At 40.2% G+C, this 22,841-nt stretch overlaps 1 protein-coding gene across 1 annotated transcript; it reads left to right on the forward strand.

Annotated features, from left to right (window-relative positions):
* The first annotated feature begins 256 nt into the window (after positions 1-256).
* On the forward strand, positions 257-2,212 carry LOC107801262 (uncharacterized). Its single transcript, XM_016624552.2, has 3 exons — positions 257-556; positions 684-803; positions 1,970-2,212. The coding sequence occupies exons 1-3, from the start codon at positions 437-439 to the stop codon at positions 2,087-2,089; spliced, it is 360 nt and encodes a 119-aa protein (XP_016480038.1). The 5' UTR covers positions 257-436; the 3' UTR covers positions 2,090-2,212.
* Positions 2,213-22,841: the final 20,629 nt, after the last annotated feature.

Below are 22,841 nucleotides of genomic sequence, written 5' to 3' on the forward strand. Positions count from 1 at the left end.
ATTTCTTTTATTACAAAACCAGTTTTAAAATTGGCACCCTGTACGTTGCAATAAAATATCTATAGCTTAAAATAGGAAGAAAGAAATTAATTTTTCAGGTGATATTGGAACGGAGAAACGATTTTCACTCTAATAATTAAAAAGAGGGAATGTTACAATTATCAAAAATATAAAATAAAATAAATCTTGTTTCTTCAAAATAAAAGGTTAGCATTAGCTGACAGTTAATTGTTTTTCATCTTAGCCGACAGTTATTTTCTCTCTATTTTCGCATCAAAACCCTGAAAAAGAGACAGGTGGTTTCTTATTTTGCTTCCACCTTCAAGTTTATACAACTACTAGCAATAACATAGGAAATAAAACCAAAAAAGAAAGTTAAAACTTCGATCTTTGGCCTGAGCAAGAACTAGCGAATCAAGAAGAAAAAGAAAAATTAATGGCTTATTTGAAAGTTGTATCCACAATGTCCAATTGCATTTCAACTAGATTAATAATTGTGCCTGGAAATGTATGGATTTGTAGAGACTTTGTTAGTGCCACAAGACCTTCTGAAAAAGTGAGTTTTACAATATTTATTTCAGTTTTTAGACTCTCATTTTTTTCTTCTTAAATATTGATCACATCTATATATTAATATTAATGTGAACATTTTCTTGTTTCCTTTTTTGGGAAATTAAATGAAGATTGATAAAGAGACTTGCCAAAAGATAATAGAAGCAGCAGAAGCAGTGAAAGAAGGGGCTAAAGAAGTGAAAAGCGTTGGTGAATTTGTCAAAGAGACAGTTTCTTCTAGTGCTGGAAATGTAAGTCTTTTCAACTATTTAACTTACCTGCATCGGATATTTATACCAAATCAATCGGTTCATAAGCATCGAGGCGGAGTAAGAATTTAGAACTTATTGATTCCAAATTTTAGTCCTTTTAATTTAATGAATTCTAAATTTATGTCTACTCAATGGATTTCTCCAAATATATGATTTGAACTTTCACAAAAATTATTGAATTAAACCGAACCTATAACATGTATTCTAGCTCCTGACTTTGCAAGACATGTGTTCATAAATAAATTATAAAAAAAATTCATCATGTATGAAATTATCACTGGTCGAAGAAGGACCCAATAGAGGATATTTTTTTTTAGGAAATTATCAGTTTTGTCAGCCTATAAGTAAGTTAGTACAAAAATCAGTCAATTCATAAAATTTTACAAATATTAGTCAATTAGCTATTTGTAGCAAGAAAAAAAAGTTAAATTTTTGCTTTTTTTAGTGGGCATTATTGAAATAGATTGGATACATCTGTTTGCAATAAATTATTTGTGATACAAAAATAAATTGCAATCACAATATAAATATGAAGAAACATAATTTTATTGATAAAATGATGCGAGTACAATTCTGTTTGTTCCCTTGATTCTTTTCTCTAGATCGTGCTCCTTGATTCGAGGGCTTAACCAGCATATTTCTCGAACATAGGATGATGCGAACTTTCTTAGGGTGTATTTGATCTTCAGGAAAAGGAAGCACATCAGTTGATCACTGTGGTGGCTTTGAGAAAGACAATATTTGATGTCTTTGATCTCTTCGTGAATATTCCATGAATTTTTATGGAATTTCGAGATGCCTCTTCAAGGGAATATGTATCCCTTTATATAGGCGTGAGTTAGGGTCTAGGGTAGAGTAGCCTCCAAGCAACCCTAATAGACTCCTAGGATTTCAAGAGTAGTATCTTGAATTTAAGATTTAGCTTGATCCGTCAAAATTTTGATATCTCGAACATCTTAATGAATTTAAATCTCAGTTTTGGGATGACATGGTAGAATTTTGAGGTGGTTTGAATTGAAAATTCGAAGTAGAAGATAAACAGGATAAAAAGATGATATGTGTATCACATGTGTCACATTTATATCATATGTATATCCATATATATATTTGTGTGTGAGATAAATGCGTGATACATAATTAATTAGGTAATCTCGGAAATGGCAAAGAAGACACTAGAAAAGGCAACGGAACAAGAAGAGAAAGGTGCATGGGATAAAGTCAAGGACACTGCAAATGACATCAAGAAGAAAGTCGTTGGCAAATGACTTTACTAATTATCCTTAATTGTATTGAATTTTAAGTTTTATATACTATCAATGTAAGAATGTTATACTTAATGTAATTTAAACAATCATAACAGATTATTAAATTATTTTTTCGAATTATTATATCAGGGTTGATATAAAAATTTATCTATTAGTGTTGATCATTTTACAATTAACGTGATAGTATAAAACTTTTTTATACTTGGCACGAATTTGCTACTAAATTGTAACATTAGGCTCGGCACGTCTTGATACTGCAAAAAATTCGATTAGGCTTGGCTTCAACTTTGCTCAATAATGAAATGGGCTCAATCAAACTCGGCTTGATTAGACTCAGTTCGGCACGACCCTCAAGTCTATGAATGGGTTAAATAAGGTCAGTGAATTGCTATGCGTCCAAGTCCTATGACAACGGACTCAATTAAATTATGTTACCCAAAATGTGACAGTGGAGTATTATTCACCAAAATATAGGCAAAATAGAGAAATCCTGCTTGGGGTAAATCAGAATTTCAGTAGGCCAAAATATAAAATTGGCCGATCACTCGAATTAATTACATTCGTTAGCCAAAAGGTTTACAAATATGCATATTATTTACATATATATAACAAATATACATATATTTTATCGGATATTATTTTTTGGAGCGACTAAAAATATATATTTTTTATTTTTTTCATTTCAGAACTACCCAGCTAAGGCCCATGGAGTATTTTTCCTTGTTAAAATAGCACGGGCTAGTCAGTTTTCGGACTGGTCATTTAAAAATAGCCAGCGTTTGCCAAGTCAATGAAAAATAACCATTATTTTGTTGCAACAGAGACCGGTCCAGCATAATATACTGGAGTTCGGTGCACCTGTGTATGAACTTCCAGCATATTATGTTGGACCGGTATACTTTGCTGGCTCCAGTATATTATGCTGGACCGGTATATTATACTGGAACTCCAGTATATTATGCTGGAATATTTTTTCGAATTTTGAACAGTGTTTTCATTCAGATTTATCTTTACATGAAAAGTGGCTAAATTTCGATTATTTTTGAAACTGTGGCTATTTTGGAATGATCACTTGTAAATCTGACTATTTTTAAATTTCTCCCGTTTACCGTGTCCAAGACCTAATGGGTGTTGGATGGGCCGCGGGCCTAGCCTAATATTGTATTTAGACTTGCACCTTCAATCATTAGGAAGTGCATATATAAAGATCATTAGTTAATAGTCATTTTATGCAAAAGTATGAAAATTGTATTTTTGTTCAAGAAAAATAAATAGTTCGAGACAAAATATTAAAAAGATAACACTAGGAAAAACAAATTGCTGTATTTAATTTCAGTAATACATTATCAAAAAACTTACATTTAGTCACAAAGTGTTTTAAATGTTGTGTATTGTGTATACAACTTTAAGATGGAAATGGAGAAAAAAGGAAAAAGAGGTGTTTCTGTTTTTCTCGTCACTTAAATGTCTTCTTTAGTTTTTGGTTTTACTAATAGAGAATCGTATCTAGTTATTATCATATATTTTTCTTGAAAGAAGTTCCAAGGAATACTTCCTATCATGTCTTATAATGTCCGATTAATAATCCTATAACGAAATGCTTATATGATACTAAAACTCAAAAACATTTCTTGGATAAGATTTATCGCGGACCGCACGGTCTACGTAATAAAAAAGACATCTGGAGATAAGCTTGCACTTGTTTGAAAGGATCACATAAATGTGACTAATAAGTACTCCATTGCTTATTTTTTGTTCTTTTATCATCCAGAGTTAAGAGTCTACCGAAAATAGCGTCTCTGCTTTCCAAGAATAGGAATAAGGTCTGCGTGCACATTACTCTCTATAGACCCCATTGGTAGGACTTCAATGGTTTTTGTTGTTGTTGTTATTGTCGTTACTCTCTCCCGTCCATAATAAGTAATTTTTTGGTTATTGAGACATCCCTTAAGAAAATATTAACTCCTAGAAAAAATGTATTTTGACTAAATTATCTTTGATTAAAATTAACATATTATTAACTTGACATATTGGGATTTGTAAACAAGTGTAAAGTTTGAAAAATAAAGTTAATTCTTTTTTGATTATGTAAAAAATCACTTATTTTGGATCAACATATAAAGAAAAAAAAAGTCATGTATTATGAACCCGGGAGTATCCATTATTAAAACATGAAAACAAATACTAATACTCGTGGACAGAAACATGACTTTTTTTTGCTCGAGATTCTCACTTCACTACAAGCAGCATTTACCGAGTACACAGATAGAGACAGTTGGGAAGAGTACATTTTCAATTTTTCATGCATATATTCTTCAGGAAAATGACAGTTGTGTCCTGCAATGAGACATCTGAAATTAAAGACAATTGTACACCAAAGTTTTAAGGCAGGGGCACGAGACAATGCGTTTTATCTCCAACGAGAAGAGACGTATGCCCTGACACATGGGGCGTAAATCCTATGGATCTTTAAATTTTATTAATTTTACGAATTTTAAGATAGTATAAAAATAAAAAATAATTATAAAGATTACATTAAAATCACAAAATTATAACAAATAATCTATTTAAAATATTTATAAATTATAATTCAGCTATGAATAATACAAAAAGTATGACATATATCATAATATGCAAATTAGCTGCAAAGTCGTTACAACTCAAATATAAAAAATAATGTATTCGATGCGAAATCTTATATGTATCTCTTAAGGATTAATGAATCTTGAAAGAATTTCGATATTATAATTTGATATTTTTTTTTAAATACTTTTTTTATTTAATATGCTTTCTATTTGAAAGTGAATTTAAATAAAAACATAATTTACAATTTAAATATGATTCTCTAGCATCATTTATTTTTAAGTTTAAACAAGTTAATAAAGTGACACATAATTTACCATATTATACCATGATAATTAATTACTTATAAATAGTTACTAGCTAATATTGAGCTATTAAATTAATAAGTATTGTATCTCATAAACGTGAAACAAATAATATTTAGGAAAATAATTATAAAAAATTTATGGACTATTATATAATAAAGACATAACAAAAGTTAATAAATAGATACTTTTAAATGAAAGATTTATTTAAAATTTATTATCATAGCAGTCTTAGTGGATAACGTGCAATAATTTTTATTTTTATTATGACATAACATACTCTCAACTTAATGATTTATGATTAAGAAAAAAGTAATTTTGAATAGTCAACAATTTATTAAGAAAATTTAAGGATTTACAGTTAGTTATACACAATTGCATAAAGTTCTATTAGGCGAGCCCAGTACACCGTCCGTTGGCGTGTTCGGGGGGCGTAAGCCCCGGCGGCCAAGGCGTAAGTCTCACGGAACTAAGCCCCACACATAAGCCAAGGGACGTTTTACGAGTGCTCCGCTCCAGGGCGAGCCCGGAAGAGTCCCAATTCTGCCTTTTAAAATAGAGTTGTACACTATTGTTTATAATAAAAGGCCAAATATGTATATACAGCTCATTCAACTTGACGTCATTTTTTGTTTTAGCACTCTATCTCTATCTTGTTTCATTCCCTCAATTTTATTTTTTATGTTCCACTTTAACACAAAAGTTGAAACCAGTGCAGAAAATATAGTGTGTGTGTATACACAAATCTAAGGTGTAATAAATATCCAATTAAATGTTACCACCTGATTTTTTCATTCATGTCAAATGATTCAATACTAAAATACATGAACCTGACCGTATTTAGGTAAAATTAAATCTGCTTCTTATTTACACAAGAAAATGACAACACTGAAAATAAAATCCGAAAATAGTTCACTTACTTTGTCAAATTTACACCCATAAAAGCGTCGACCTGGATTTTTTGGTGTCCATGATACTTTCAGTTCAACTTGAAATCCACAAGAACAAATATCTATTCCACTATGAAAAAATAATTTTCTTTGAGACATGGATTCACTTCAAACTTCAAGCTTATATGAAATTAACTCACAAAAAAATCAGAATAAATAAACGAACAATAAAATTGCAAAAGTTTGAAATTTTCCGGATGGGCGAGTATGAAATCGACAAATGAAAGCTTTGGAACTTCGAGAATGAAGCTAGGGCAATATTGGATGAAAAAATACGATCGAGTTCAGGTATTTTAGTATTGACCTGTTTGACATGGATAAAAAAATCATGTGGTAACATTTAATTGGATATTTAGACCTCAGATTTGTGTATACACACGCGCTATATTTTTTGCATTGGTTTCAGCTTTTGTGTTAAAGTAGAACATAAGAAATAGAGTTGGAGGGCCAAAATGGAACATAAAAAATAGAGCTGGAGGACCAAAATAGAATAAGGTAGAGATAGAGTGCCAAAATAAAAAATGGTGTCAAGCTGAATGGGGTGTGTATGTATTTGTTCATAATGAAATGAAAGTTATACGCCTGTTAATAAATAAATAAAATTAATCTATATATTTGTTTACATAACCGTTTAAACCAAAAATAATATATGAATATAATATATATATATATATATATATATATATATATATATATATATATATAATTATATAATATGCATATAATCATATATAATCAGTATATATTCTAGACATATCAACTAAAAAAAGTAAACAAAAAGTGATCATCTGTCACGACCCCAAATACCCCAGTCATGATGGTGCCTATCACAGTACTAGGCCAGCCCAAAAACAACACGAATAATATGGAGATCATTTATAAATCTACTTTTCTAAACAGATTAATTCTCAAAGCTTTCAATTTTTAAAATATTAAAAAAATATGCGGAATAAGTACGAAAATACATCAACACAGCCCGAATCTGGTGTCATTAGTCATGAGCCACTAAATACATTCAACATTGCCTGCTCAATACAAAACAAGTTTGAAATATAAAGTATTAGAATAGGAAGGAGGAAGGCAGGGTTGTGAACGCCGTGCAGCTACCTTGCGATTTCCGGATAAGACTCTGAGAGTGCTGGAAGATCTCACTCTAATGCTCGATCACCTGGATCTGCACACAAGGTGCAGGGAGTAACGTTGTAATGACTCGGCCGGTCATTTTAAGAATTAACGCCCTGATCCCCTATTAACTATTTTCCTCGTGTTTATTTCTACTATTGTGAGTTGCCGGAAGGATTCGTTTTATGTTTTGGGACACTTAGTCCCTCAATGAGTGTTGAAGCTTTAAAATTTGGACCGTAGTCAGAGTAGTGTGAGGACGGCCTCGGAATAGAATTCCATCAGTTCCGTTAGCTCCGTTTGGTGATTCCGGGCTTAGGGAAGTGTTCGGATGGTGTTTTAAAGGTCCGTAGCTTATTTAGGCTTGAAATACCGAAGGTTTAATTTTTTGAAGTTTTCGGTTCGATAGTGAAATATTGATATCAGGGTCGGAATCCGATTTCGAGAGTTGGAATAGCTTCATAGGGTTTAATGTCACTTGTGTGCAAATTTGGGGTCAATCGGACTTGGTTTGGTTGGTTTTATCATCGGGTGTAGGATCCTTGAGATTTCTAGTTCATAAGGCTTAGATTGGAGGGTGATTCGTGGTTTTAGCATTGTTTGATATAATTCGAGGGTAGGAATAACTTCGTATGATGTTTTAGGATTGGTTGGCATGTTTGGTTGAGGTCCTAGAGGCCTCGGGTGAGTTTCGGATGTCTAACGGATTGAAATTTGGACTTAGGCAAAAATCTGAGTTGCTAAACCTATCATAACCGCACCTGCGTGTGTAGGACTGCAGGTGCGGCACCGCAGAAGTGGTATGATGATCGTAGGTGCGGTCTGAGACCCAAGTGAAGTTGGTTGCATATGCAGCCCAAGAACTGTAGAAGCGGATCGCATCTGCGAGTATAGGGTCGCAGGTGCGACTTATGGCCGTTTAATGAAAAGTTGCAGGTGCAGATAAAAGGCCGCAGAAGCGGGAGTGCAGGTGCGGTAGGGCCCTCGCATGTGCGAAAATCGCTGGGCAGTAAAAGGGAAAAACGAGGGTTTGAACTCATAACTTGGAAAAACAATTTGGAGCTCGGTTGAGGGCGATTTCTCGAGGGTTTTTGAAAGAGAAGCATTGACTAGCGATTTCTATCTTTATTTTGATCCTAGAACTATACTCTATTGTTGTTTTTCTCTCCTAATTAAGGAAATTGGGGGTGTAAGCACGTGATTTTTTCTTCACGGACAATCGCTCCAAAAGAAAATAAAAACAGTGGCAAATGGCTTCGCTGTACAATTTTTCGATCTTTCCGTAACATGTGTTGTTGGTCATTTGTGGGTCTGTCCATTTTGCATCTAGTCATTATCAAACAAAAAATACAAAAATATGTGTCGTTAAAAGAAAATTCAAAAAAAATATGTATGTGTGCATCGTTCGTTCTAAGCTGTGATCTAACCATTTTTTTATTTTATTTCTTATGTGTGTTTATTGTTGTAGGTGTTACACAATATGTGTGCAAGCTTATTTTAATTATGTACCTTATTTTAGGAATTTTTGGATTAATTGTTTGAAATAAAAAGGGAAAGGAAAATCTGATTGGGCCCCAAAACGAGGCCCAAAACCAAAACACTGATCCAGCCCAAGACGAGCCTGCCCAAGCACGGACTCAAACGACGCCGTATCGGCGTCCCCATTTGAAGCCGTTGATATGATTCAAAGGAACGGTCCAGATCAGGCTGTTCAACTCACCTCAACGACGCCGTTTCAGGCAAAATGATCTGAGACGTCTGAGCCTCTTGATCCAACGGTCCACACACGCACCCGTGACCCAACCCCTCACTTAAACCAAACGACCCCGTTTAACTATCAAACGACCCCGTCTCATTTCTCACCCTCAGATCCAAGCCGTTGAGATCATCTGATCTAACGGCTCAGATCCAATCAGCCTCCCCATATATAAACTCGACCCTTACCCCCACGCCCCAAGCCGCACCCCCCCTTCAGCCACTGTTCACCATCTTCCCCAGGACCCCTTTCCTCTCAAACCCTTAGCAGCCTAGGTTTTCCCCCGTGAGCCCGGTAACCACGGTTCCGATGACCACCAAAATAACATCCCCGATGCACCCAACCACCCTGAACACAAATCCGTTAACCGTTCACCTCGAATCAACCCGTAGCTTCTCGAATCTTCGAACGAAGATTCGAGCAAAAACTAGATCTACACCGATTGACCCCAAACTCACACCACAACCCCTCCTGACCTCCCTCACCCCCTGAGTGGCTTTGGTTCCGTTCGAATCTGACTGGAATTGAACGGTTCCCAAATCGAACCTCAAGAGCCCTAGGATTCAGATCTATGGGTTTGTCCGAATCAGTGGCAGGATCAGGGCCTAGCAGACTTTTACCGAAGTGTTCTCAGTTGAGAACGCTTCGGTTAAAGTCCATTAGACCCCAAAATCACCTGGCCCGAGTTCGAGCTTGAATCAATCTTAGTTTCATTTTCCTGAGGTATTTTTCCTTTTTCTTTTGTCCTCCTAAAATCTATCTGTCGTTCATGTTCTAGTTTGTTTTGTTTCGTGACTCGTCTGTCCATGTGTGTACGTTTTAAGTTAATAATGAGTTTGTTTGTTGGTTTTATTGGTTGTTTGCTGTATATTATAGCTTGTGTAGTCATCTAAATAAGTGTCGTCAACTGAATTCACTTGAAAGATATTATAGCTTGTGTAGTCATCTAAATGAGTCTACATTTCAGTATTGATTATTATGCTTGTTTCTTGTTGGTGTTACTTGTATCGGCATGACCAACTTGTACCCTTTAATTGGCACCCTTGTTTGCTTAAAGTTTGAATCATTGCCTGAACTTAGGCAGAGAATTGGCAATTAGCTTTAGAAATCTAACAAATCAGCCTGAAAGCAGTTTGAGTTTAATTAGCTAGTAGTCAGGTATTGGCTGAAATTAGAGAGGTTTATATACTAACTATTAAGAGTTAGGGTAATACAGTAATATGCAAGGTATAAGGGTAATCTTTGGCATAAGACAGGGTCTGATTAGGGGATAATTTCAGAATATGTCAAGTGGTAATTAAAATAGGATTAAATTAATGCTAATGGGGGACCAGACCTAAGAGTATGGGAATTAATTGAATACTTAACTAAACCCATAACCCTTGATTAGAGTAATAAGACAGGGCATGGGGGCTGATTAAGGATTCCAAGAAAGGTGCCTTTAGGCATGGGGAGTTAAGGGGTATGGGCAGTCTGCAAGTTGTAGGAAAAAGGCAGCTTAACTGCACTGGTTCATTTGGCTTATAAATAGGCCATTCGAGAACTTAAACAGGGCTGGACTTTTAGTCTTCAGAAAAAGAGAAAACAAAGTGGAATTTTTAGTCTTAAGGCTGGAGTTTTAATCTGAAGAGAGGTCTAGTGAGTCCAAAGAAAAACTGAAAAACATAAGGTAGTTTCCAGTAAACACTGCAACCAAACACTGTCTGAAAGTTGTATAAGAGTGCATTTTGGTCAAGCTGTCTTGGCCAAGTTCTGTTGCTTGCATTGACTGAGCTGTTTATGGTTGTTGAACTGTTGGTGTTACTGCATTGAACACTCTGTTAGTGCTGTTGTTTCTCTACTCTTTCCTGGGATTACTCGACTATCTATTAGTTCTTCTGTTCTGGGAAATATTGTTGGTTGTCTGTGGGTTGTGGAAAACATTTGATTGTTGGTTTGTTGCTGTGCTGTTGCTGTGTATCTGCTGTTGCTGTGTTTACTGCATACTGCCCAGCTGATCATCCCTTTCTTCTTTGTCCTCTATATCAGGTACACAACCAATGCACTGTCAAGAAATGTAATTGAAAAATGAGCATGAATACAAATGAAAGATCCTGAAGGATGTCTCTTATACATAGATTGTTACATTAAATATTCATGTAATGTGTAATAGTTTTTACATTTTTGTTCTGGGTACTAGAGACAGTCTTCATGCCTATAAATGTCAATGCATGGTAGTTGAATGCCAGAATGTGCATATAGGTTGATGATGAGAGTATGCCCAAGGCAGTAGGTAGTATCTCATACTTAGTTCAATGGTGTAGTATGAGCCTGTAATATAGTCCAAGCATGAAATTCGTACACTGTAAATAAGTTCTTTCCTTTCTAATAAATTGCCATGTATAACTCTTAAAATCATGTTTTAAGATAAAGAACACAAATTCAGGGCCTCAACCTCATGAAGGTCGAGCCCAGGTCAAAAACAGACCAGGCAGGCCCGCATCGAACGAGCAGTGGCCCAGGTCTGGCCTATTACGCATGGGCTGGATTTGGGCCCGGGATTATTTGTTCGGCTGACTGTACATGCAGCCTCATTTCTGGTTTTAAAGCATTTCTGAATTCCGTCACAAACAACTCACAAGCATGTAATTAATTAAGACTATCTACTGTTTTCAATTGATAGAGACAAACACGACAAGAAACGTAGTTGCTATAGGATATCCTTTTAAAATAAGAACGAGATGAGCCTCGATGAAAATAAACAAAACGCGCAGATGCGGGGCCCTTGTTAAATGTATATTATTGAAGCATTTAGTTTTCAGGACGGGTTGTTTAGCAAATCTCACAACCCTCCTAAAATAACAACACGTTAGTCTCTTTAGGATACGCTTTAATAAACCCTACCTTCTTAAACTCGGGTGCACATTTATGTGACCCAAATCCAAATCTCGACGGATTCGAAATGTATTTCTAATCACGGGTACATTGATTATGACGTGGTCCGAGAGGCATATCCATGACGTCGCGAATTCCTTTTAAAAGTAGAACGAGACGAGCCTCGTCAAACAAAAATGTACACAGCTGCGGGGCCCTCTAACTGGATATATATTAAAACACTTAGAATTCGGGACAGGCCGTTTAGCGAATTTTTCGGCCTTACCCAAAACAACAATACGCTAGTTGCTTTAGGCACGTCTTAATAATTTATTCTCCTTAATTCGGGTGCACATTTATGTGACCCAAATCCAAATCTCAACCGAGTCGAAATATGTCAACAATCACGGGTGCATTGATGCAACGTGGTTCGAGATATGTTTTCACAATGTTGCAAGTCTTATAAAATAACAGTAAATAATAAAAGCGGTTTAAAAATTAAAATTTGCACATAATTTCATAGAGAATTTGAAATCAGATAAATAAGCCAAATATAACAGTTAAGCGACCGTGCTAGAACCACGGAACTCGGGAATGCCTAACACCTTCTCCCGGGTTAACAGAATTCCTTATCTAGATTTCTGGTACGCAGACTATAATATAGAGTCATTATTTTCCTCGATTCGGGATTAAAATTGGTGACTTGGGACACCCTAAATCTCCCAAGTGGCGACTCTGAAATAATTAAACCAATCCCGTTTCGATTGTCCTTTAATTGGAAAAAACTCCCTTGCACCCCCTCGGGTGCGGAAAAAGGAGGTGTGACAGCTCTGGCGACTCTGCTGGGGACCTTACCCAGAACCACTGGTTCAGGGTTAAGAATTCGAGCTTGAAATAATTGTTATTATTTAGCTTTATTTATTATCTGATTTTTTTTTACATGTTTGAGCCTAAGGTGCTAAATGTTGCTTTTACTGCTTTGATATTATTTGAACTGTACATATAAACTGTGCCGAAACCCTTCTCTTCTCTCTTGAGAAGCGCACGCTGGTCGTGGCTTCTTTCTGTTAGTGTCATATGCCAAAATAGAACGAGGATTCGGAGGAGTTGCAAAATCGGATGGCCTTTTGGTTACCGGTACACAGCTCCCATCCTTGGCTCGAGTTGTCCGCTCGGGTAAGCCAGGTCTAGAACAAACACCTAGGTTTTACAGCTTAGCATAACATAACTTCATGCCGGATCCCTAGTAGGAACGCTTATTTGCATCATGTGCATTTGACTTAGGGGACTCAGCACAGGGGCTGGGTCCGTCTAGGACAAGCAACCTGAGAATAAAGACCATCCTGCTACATCCTGTTTGCTTTATGCATTTACTTGTTTCAAGGCTTGTATGCTGACCGGTTTCTGAATATCGGGAATGTTTGGAAAAGGAAGAGAAATAACGGTTAAGGGGTTAATTATTTATTCTTGAAAAGTCACAAAAAATGGTTAAAGATCTGCCAGAATTTTGAAGAAAAAAAAGAAAAAGAAAAAGAAAAAGAAAAAAAGAAAATGTGTGTCTTATTAATTTGTTTTAAAAAGAAAAAAAAAGGGGAGTCTTTGATTCATTTTTAAGAAAAATAGGGTGTCCCCAAAATTCGATTTATGCCTGAACTACGTCAGTTTGATTCTCGCATGGTGCGAGATACGTAGGCAACCCCCATCGGGCTCAACTTGTTTTTCAAAATATAGGTACAACCCAAAGAACGAAAGTTTTAAGGTGACATCATACTTTTTCGGAAAACAACCAAATTTCATTTATTTGTTTTAGAAAAAGAGTGTGTCGATTTGGTATTTGAGTCCAATGAGTCTGGATCAATGCTTAATCACCCCAATAAACATGCAGAATGAGCATAAATCCAAGTTTGCCGGTAACAGTTAGAAGCAAAATCCCTCTGGAGGTGCGATTATGGTGGGAGGATTTGGAAAAATCAGAGCAAGACAAGATCAAACTGCACCTGGGAGGTTTGGTTGATTTGTTGAACGTCATGCCTCGGTGCGACATCATAAAGGCTTTGGTTACATTCTGGGATCCGGCCCACAACGTGTTCCGTTTCTCGAATTTTGAACTCACCCCAACCTTAGAAGAAATGGCGGGTTACATGGACGTCACTGAAGGTTTGAGACACAAATACCTGATCGCTCCAAGAGCTGTGAATTCACACAAATTCATGGATCTGTTGAAGATAAGCAAGGGAGTCCCGTACGCTGAACTAGATAGAGGGTTTTCTACCCTACAATTCATATACCAGAGGTACGGGAGCATAGGAGGATTTAATGATCCAGAAAGTGGTGTTTGCAGCAGGGGAAATCTGGTAAAATGGAATGAGCATAGGCGGTTCGCTTTTATGGTGGCATTTTTGGGCCTTGTGGTGTTTCCCCGAAAAGATAGAAATATCAACCTGAAAGTGGCTGGAATCGTCAAAGTCCTGATTACCAACGATAAAAGCATCCTTGCTCCTATGATAGTGTCAGAAATGTACCGAGCCCTCACGGCTTGTAAGGCCGGAGCAGACTTCTTCGAGGGGTGCAACTTGTTATTACAGATGTGGATGATCGAACACTTGTGTCACCATCCTCAGTATATGCGCTACATGTCTACAAATGGGGGTTGCATCGAGGGTTATAACCTAAGGGTTTCAGGTTTCCGATCACCGGGAGGGTTTGAAGAATGGATATCCTATCTCCGGGTCATCACCGCAGATCAAATAAACTGGACTTTGGGTTGGCTTTCTGTGGAAGAAATCATATACATGCCCGCCACTGGTCCTCATTTCCTTTTGATGGGACTCAAGGGTATTCAACCTTATGCCCCTTACAGGGTGATGAGACAGTTAGGAAGATGTCAAGTACTACACCCGGACGAAAGATCTCAGCACTTATGCAGTCGAGGTCAGCAGTGACGGCCAATTTCCTGAAAAGACAGTTCGTTGCATATGGAGTGAATGCCAGTACCTGACGGCAAATACTCGAGTAGGTGATGTGTCTAGGGGTGAAGTCTCGCCAGCCTATCTCGCTTGGAATAACAAGAAGAACATTGTGAAACGGCCAACCAAACGGCCTCACCTCCAAGATTTTGTTGAGTCATCGCAAGAACAATGGGACTGGCTCGCAAAAGAGGAAGGTTACCTGGCTGAAATCAGGAAGCTAAAGCGACAAGTTGAAAGGATCGTATTCGAAAACAACGTGCAAGTTGCCCAAGAGCAGGCTGAAAAAGACAAGCTAGCCCAAGAAAACCAAGCTTTGAAGGCCCGCCTTCGCCAAGCCAGTAAGAATAACATCGACCGACAGAAGCGTCGCTCCGACGAAAGATTGATAGCCAGTTTGAGAAATCAGGTCATCCAGAGCCAAGTAGAATTAGACCAATCAGAGGCTTGCATAGCAAGGATGAGGGTCAAGTGGGCAGAAGGTACAATGGCCCGGAGAAAGCGCCTACAGCAAGTCATGAGGAATTGTGAACTGAGCGTCAAAGCAGCAAAGGAAACAAATTCCGCTTTGCAAGAGCGGATCTTCAAGCAAACACAAGATGCCCAGGCCGACCGGAGACGCTATTACAATGCAATGACAAGGATGGAAAGGCAAATGGATATATTCCAGGATCAGCTCGCCACCAATGCACAAACGCTAGGATTAAAGAGCCGACAGATAAGGCAATTGTTCGCAGAAAGGGACAACATTCGAGCAAGAATTGACGAAGTCGGGCATTACATCTACCTAAAATGTTTGGCATGCGAGCAGACACCTCGGGAAACCCTCATTGCTTCCATCATGGGCTGCGTCCATCGGATTATGAACGAGTTGAAGAGCTTGCAAAGAGACCTTACGCCTAGGGCCGCGAAAGGGCCGAAAGATGCCTCGTGGGTCCCTAAGTTGGAAAATTAGTTGTTGATCGAGTCCTGGTCGTTTTGTTTGTTGTTTCCCCAATGTTGTTTTCTTTTCCTCAAACCAAGTTTAAAACCATGGAGTCTGTACTGTTGCTATTTTGTTTGAAGTAATGTGTAATAGCAAATTTTGATAATGAAATTAAGCGACTCCGGAAGAATTTCCATGTGTCTTCACTTCGAGGCAGAACTACGCCTGGTCTGATTCACGCGGGGACGTGATACGTAGGCAATCCCCATAAGATTCGGCCGCTTTTAATAAAGAAAGAAAATAAAAATACAAAATAAAGTAAAACACAGGGTTTCCCAAAGTACTTTAAAAAGGGACGAATGAGCAAACCGGGATGACGCATGTTGTTTGAGGCAAAGCATGTAGAAACGATTAACTACCTAGGTGCATTGCATCTTCTGTGTTATGATCAAATCTGTTAAAATCTAACGCTAACAAAGTTTGTTGTTGTCTGATTCAGACAAGTTAGTTGTTAAAGAACTCTGGCAACACACTCATACCAAACCAGATCCAAAGGACCGGTAGCAACAAGCATGACTACTTCGGAGAATAGCAATGAGGAAGAAAGGCCGATGAGCCAGTTGTTAAAAGAAGCAATGGAAAAGATTGAAAGGATGGGACTAGAGATGAATGCAATGCAACTAGCCCTAGCCAAAACACAAAAGAGCCCTGAAACACTGGGACACATGCCGGAATACCCTCACTCTGGCCCTTCCACAAGCCACCCAAATCCCCTTTATCATCAAGAAAGAAGCCCTCATGATTCCCAGGCTCCACCACCCCATCAACCTCTCCCAACACCCAATATTCCCATCTTTGTGGGACCGACCTCAGCCCCTTTGCAGAGAACGACCAGTGAGCCATTGTTTCAGGCTCACGATACCCAATACTATCCCCCTAAGCCTACATTCCATGCACCCGAACCACAGGCTTACAATCCCCATTTGGAAGTACCGGCAGAGGTTGAGAAGCCGGTTAAGGCTCCTGAACAGGATGAAGTGCTGAGAAAGTTCAAAAGCCTGGAGCAGTCCTTCAGGAACTTGCACGGGCTAGGCAATCAAGTCAGCGTAGCATACAAAGATCTGTGCCCTTTCCCAGACGTCCAACTCCCGCCTGGGTTCAAGATGCCTAAGTTCGATTTATATGAAGGACACGGTGATCCCATGGCGCATATGCGGGGATTCTATAGCAAGATTAGAGGGGCAGGCGGCAAGGATGAGCTGTTGATAGCTTATTTCGGCCAAAGTCTGAGCGGATCTGCACTAGAATGGTATACTAGGCAGGATTCCAGCAAGTGGTACACGTGGGATGATCTGGCCCAGGCTTTTGCAGGACATTTCCAGTACAACCTCGAGAAAGTCCCTGACCGTCTCACATTATTAAGAACTGGGAAGAAACCTGGGGAAAGTTTTCGCGAGTTCGGGTTCCGCTGGAAGAGAGCAAGCAGCTAGAGTCGATCCTCCCATGAGAGAGGGAGAGATGGTGGACTATTTCTTGCAGACACTGGATCCGACCTATTTTGGTCACTTGGTGACAACAGTTGGAAAATCTTTCAACGAGGTGGTCAAGATAGGGGTCATGATAGAAGAGGGTCTAAGGTCTGACAAGATCTTGAACTATTCGGCACTCAAGGCCACAACCCAGGCTATTCAAAGCGGCACGGGAGGTGCGCTGAGAAGAAAGAGAGAAGAGGTTGCCACGATCGAGGCGGGCAGTTGGTCCAGGGCTGGCAGGCCACACTACAACCAACCCAGACCTCACAGGTCAGGATACCCATACAACCCACCACAAAATTTCTATCCACCTCGAGAACCACATTATTCCGTACACCAAGCCCAGGCATACACTCAGCCTCCGGTTCGCCCACAATGGCGCGCACCGGCCCCCCACAACACATACCCAGCTCCACATAATAACTACCCACCGCAAAACACCTATCCTCCACCAAGGGCGTATAGAAACCCTTCAGGGGCAGGCTTCCGGGGAAATCCAGATGCTAGGAATGACAGGTTGCGGAAGCAGAGAACCTTCACGGAGCTGGGAGAAACCTACACCACTTTGTTCCACAAGCTGCGGCAATTGGGTTTGGTTAGTCCTGTCCAGACTCGAGAACCAAATCCCCCACCTCAGAATTTGGATCGATCAATCAGTTGTGAATACTGCTCAGGGATGCTCGGGCATGACACCGAGAAGTGTTGGAAGTTAAGGCATGCCATACAGGATCTTATTGACACCAATAAGATCGAGGTCCAGACACCGGAGGCTCCTAACATCAACCAAAACCCACTGCCAGCGCACCACGAGACTCGCATGATTGAGTTGGTGTGTGAAGGAGGAGAATTGAGAAAACCTTCACAAACAGTGATGATGATCCAAACCGCCCCAAAGGAAGTCTCCACCAGTGGAGGAACGAGTGTACAGTCGCAGGGAGAAGGCGTCAAGCCGTTAGTGATATTGGGAAAGAGCCCGTCCGCCATAACAAGCAAACCCGAGCCAAGCAAGTTGGTAATACCAGGGATTCCGCCCATACCGGCAGTCGTGTTGAAAGGGGTATGTAGAGAACGGGTGACCATAAAGCCTGTGGTCTAGCTGCCGATGATTGACAGCAGGGCTGTGCCTTGGAAATATGAAAAGGCGGTGGTGTTGTACAAAGGAAAACAGGTGGAAGAAGTCAGTTGTGAAGCGCAAGGGCTGACTCGATCAGGTCGATGTTTTGCTCCGGTGGAGCTAAGAAGAACCAACCCAGTTGCAACCAAGAAACCTGTGTCCGAAGAAGAGGCTGAAGAGTTCCTGAGGAATATGAAAGTACATGACTATTCTGTGGTCGAACAGCTGAGAAAAACACCGGCCTAGATCTCATTGTTGTTGTTACTGATCCATTCTGAGGAGCATCGTCGGGCCCTGCTAAAGATATTGAACGAAGCTCATGTACCCAGTGAGATTGCTGTAAACCACCTGGAAACCATTGCCAACAAGATTTTTGAGGTGAACAGGGTAACATTCTCAGATGATGACCTGCCGGTGGAGGGTACGGAGCATAATAAGGCTCTATACCTAGCTGTCAAATGTGAAGACTCGGTGGTAACTCGAGTATTGGTGGATAATGGCTCAAGCGCCAATATTTGCCCACTATCTACCTTGAACCAGTTAAAGATCGACCACGGAAGGATCCACAAGAACAGTATCTGTGTCCGAGGGTTTGACGGAAACGGAACAGCCACCGTAGGGGATGTTGTACTTGAACTGACCATTGGTCCAGTCCTGTTTACCATGGAATTCCAGGTGCTAGACGCCACAGTATCTTACAACATACTGCTAGGACGACCATGGATTCATGCAGCAAAAGCAGTGCCCTCCACCCTACATCAGATAGTGAAGTTCGAGTGGGAAAGACAGGAGGTCGTGTTACACGGTGAGGATACAACGTGCACCGCGGGCGGAGTTATTGTACCTTTCATAGAGACTGCTGATGACAAAGGTCCTTGGGTCTACCAGATTTTCGATACAGGGTCAGCCAACAAAATTTCTGAAGGAGAAATCATCCCACACCCTAGGGTAGCTGCCGCGACAGTCATGATGGTCTCGGAAATGCTGGGTAACGGATTTGTGCCAGGAAAAGGCCTGGGAATCGAGCTTCAAGGGATTGTCCAACCTGTATCCCTTCCTAAAAATATGGAAACTTTCGGATTGGGGTTCAAACCAACCGCAGCAGATAGGAAGCAAGCGCGAAAAATGAAGAAGAGGGTTTGGTTTCTGCCTAAGCCGGTGCCACGTCTCTCGCGGTCTTTTGTCAAAGCAAGTGCCAAGGGGTCGCCGGTCCCAAAGATTCGAGGACCTTTGATCGGTATAAATGAAGACCTGAATCTGAGTTTTGAGAGACTATTCGCGGATGTCAGTATGGTGGAAGCTGGAGAAAGTTCCAGCAGAGCAGAGATACAATTTGTGGGGCCTGAGGCCAAGACCAACAATTGGACGGTTACTCCTCTTCCTATCCGAGGGGAGTCTTGGTAGTAGGCTTTGATTTATGTTTTGTTTGTTTGTTTGTTCGGATTATTCAAGGGTGTAATCCAAATTTTACGTTCGTTTTTGTAAAAGTGTGAACTCTTTTTATCTCGCGAATTTAATAAAGTTCTTTCTTTTGTCCCATTTTAATTTTGTTTTGTTCTTTTTCTTTCTGAACAGTTCTCTTTTTACTGGTTCTAATGACATGGCATGCACAGTGGATCTTCGACCTAGTCTAATAAATCAATCTGAATCTGACTCAATGATGCAAGAGGTCGTTTGCGATGATGAATCCGAATGTGATGAAGGTGAAGCCTTCGAAGAGATAAACCGGGAACTGTGCCAATTTGAAGAGAAACCCAAGCCTAACCTAAATGACACCGAGGCTGTGAATCTAGGAGACGCTGATAACATCCAAGAAACCAAAATTAGTATCCACATTGAGCCGAATGTCAGAGAAGAATTGATCAAAACCCTCATGGAATTCAAAGATGTTTTTGCATGGTCATATGACGATATGCCTGGATTAAGCACCAATTTAGTGGTTCACAAATTGCCCACTGACCCGGCATACCCTCCGGTCAAGCAAAAACTAAGGAAATTTAAAACAGAAATGAGTGTAAAAATCAAAGAAGAGGTGATTAAGCAGTTGCAGGCAAAGGTCATTCGGGTCACTCGATATCCCGAGTGGTTGGCCAATGTGGTACCAGTCCCAAAGAAGGATGGAAAAATCAGGGTGTGCGTCGATTACCGCAACCTCAACAAAGCAAGTCCCAAGGACAATTTTCCGTTACCCAACATTCATATCTTGATCGATAATTGCGTTGGGCGCGAGATCGGATCCTTTGTGGATTGCTATGCGGGTTATCATCAGATCCTAATGGACGAGGAGGATGCTGAGAAGACAGCGTTTATTACGCCATGGGGAACCTACTGCTATCGGGTAATGCCATTCGGGTTAAAGAACGCCGGGGCGACGTACATGCGAGCAATGACTGCTGTGTTTCATGACATGATACACAAGGAAATCGAGGTGTACGTCGATGATGTGATCATCAAATCTTGGCGTCAGGAGGACCATGTAGCAGACCTAAGGATATCAAGCTTAACCCGGCCAAATGCGCATTCGGGGTTCCATCAGGAAAGTTGCTAGGATTCATCGTCAGTCGATGGGGGATTGGGTTAGACCCATCCAAAATTGAATCCATCCGAGATTTGCCACCGCCAAGGAACAAAACAGAGGTAATGAGTTTGCTGGGTAGACTCAATTACATCAGAAGGTTCATCGCTCAACTCACAGCAACTTGTGAGCCCATATTTCGGCTGCTGAAAAAGGATGCTGTGGTAGGTTGGACGGCAGAGTGTCAGGAGGCTTTCGACCAAATCAAAGGGTATCTGTCTAATCCACCCGTATTGGTCCCGCCTAAGCCCGGGAAGCCCCTAATTCTTTATCTGACGGTCTTGGAAAATTCATTTGGTTGCGTATTAGGGCAACATGATGACACGGGAAGGAAGGAGCAGGCCATCTACTATCTTAGCAAGAAATTCACAGTACATGAGGTCAAGTACACTCAGCTCGAGAAAACATGTTGCGCCCTAACTTGGGTAGCTCAGAAGTTGAAACACTACCTGTCTTCATATACTACTTATCTCATATCCCGGTTAGACCCATTGAAATATATCTTTCAGAAACCTATGCCCACGGGAAGGTTAGCAAAATGGCAAATTCTGCTCACAGAGTTTGATATCGTCTATGTGACGAGGACGGCCATGAAAGCCCAGGCGCTGGCAGACCATTTGGCAGAGAATCCCGTTGATGAAAAATACGAGCCCTTAAGAACGTATTTTCCTGATGAAGAGGTGATGCATACAAATGAGTTGGAATTACCTGAGGAACCGGGTTGGAAGCTTTTCTTCGATGGAGCTGCAAACGCAAAAGGGGTTGGAATAGGAGCAGTACTCATTTCTGAAACAGGACGGCATTATCCTGTTACGGCTCAACTACGCTTCTATTGCACCAACAATATGGCCGAGTATGAGACTTGCATTCTGGGTCTACGCTTGGCTGCTGACATGGATGTCCAAGACGTCTTGGTCTTGGGAGACTCGGAACTCTTGGTACATCAAATTCAGGGTGAATGGGAAACCCGAGATCTAAAGCTCATACCATACCGACAATGCTTGCATGATCTGAGCAAGCAATTTCGATCGGTGAAGTTCAAACACATCCTGAAGGTTCACAATGAGGTTGCGGATGCCTTAGCCACCTTAGCATCAATGCTGCACCATCCTGACAAAATGTATGTTGATCCTCTACACATCCAGGTCCGTGATCAGCACGCCTACTGCAATGCCATAGAAGAAGAAGCAGATGGCGAACCCTGGTTTCATGATATCAAGGAATACCTCAGAATGGGGATATATCCAGAACATGCCTCTAGAGACCAAAAAAGAGCCCTTCGGCGTTTGTCGAATGGTTTCTTCCTCAGTGGAGGAGTATTGTACAAAAGAACCCCGGATTTGGGACTGTTGAGATGCATAGATGCCAGTCAAGCAACGACGGTTATGGCAGAGGTACACGCTGGAGTTTGTGGGCCACACATGAGCGGATATGTATTGGCAAGAAAGATCCTTCGAACAGGGTGTTATTGGCTCACCATGGAGCACGACTGTATCACTTTTGTGAGGAAATGCCATCAGTGCCAGATACATGGAGATTGGATTCATTCTCCGCCAACAGAGTTACATACGATGTCAGCACCCTGGCCGTTTGTGGCATGGGGCATGGAAGTCATTGGGACCATCGAGCCAGCAGCATCCAACGGTCATAGGTTCATTCTAGTGACCATTGATTACTTCACCAAATGGGTTGAGGCTAAAACCTTCAAATCAGTAACCAAGAAGGCAGTGGTGGACTTTGTTCACTCCCATATCATCTGCAGATTTGGGATCCCAAAAGTGATCATCACGGATAACGGTGCGAATCTTAATAGCAGCTTGATGAAAGAGGTATGCCAACAATTCAAGATTACACACCGCAATTCCACCCCATATCGTCCCAAGGCGAATGGAGCAGTCGAAGCAGCCAATAAGAATATCAAGAAGATACTGCGAAAAATGGTGGAAGGGTCTAGACAATGGCACGAGAGATTACCCTTTGCCTTGTTAGGTTACCGCACTACCGTCCGGACTTCCATAGGCTCAACTCCTTATTTGTTGGTGTATGGAACTGAGGCCGTGATACCAGCGGA

The sequence above is a fragment of the Nicotiana tabacum genome, chromosome 20, assembly GCF_000715075.1.
Source record: "Nicotiana tabacum cultivar K326 chromosome 20, ASM71507v2, whole genome shotgun sequence".
NCBI lineage: Eukaryota > Viridiplantae > Streptophyta > Magnoliopsida > Solanales > Solanaceae > Nicotiana > Nicotiana tabacum.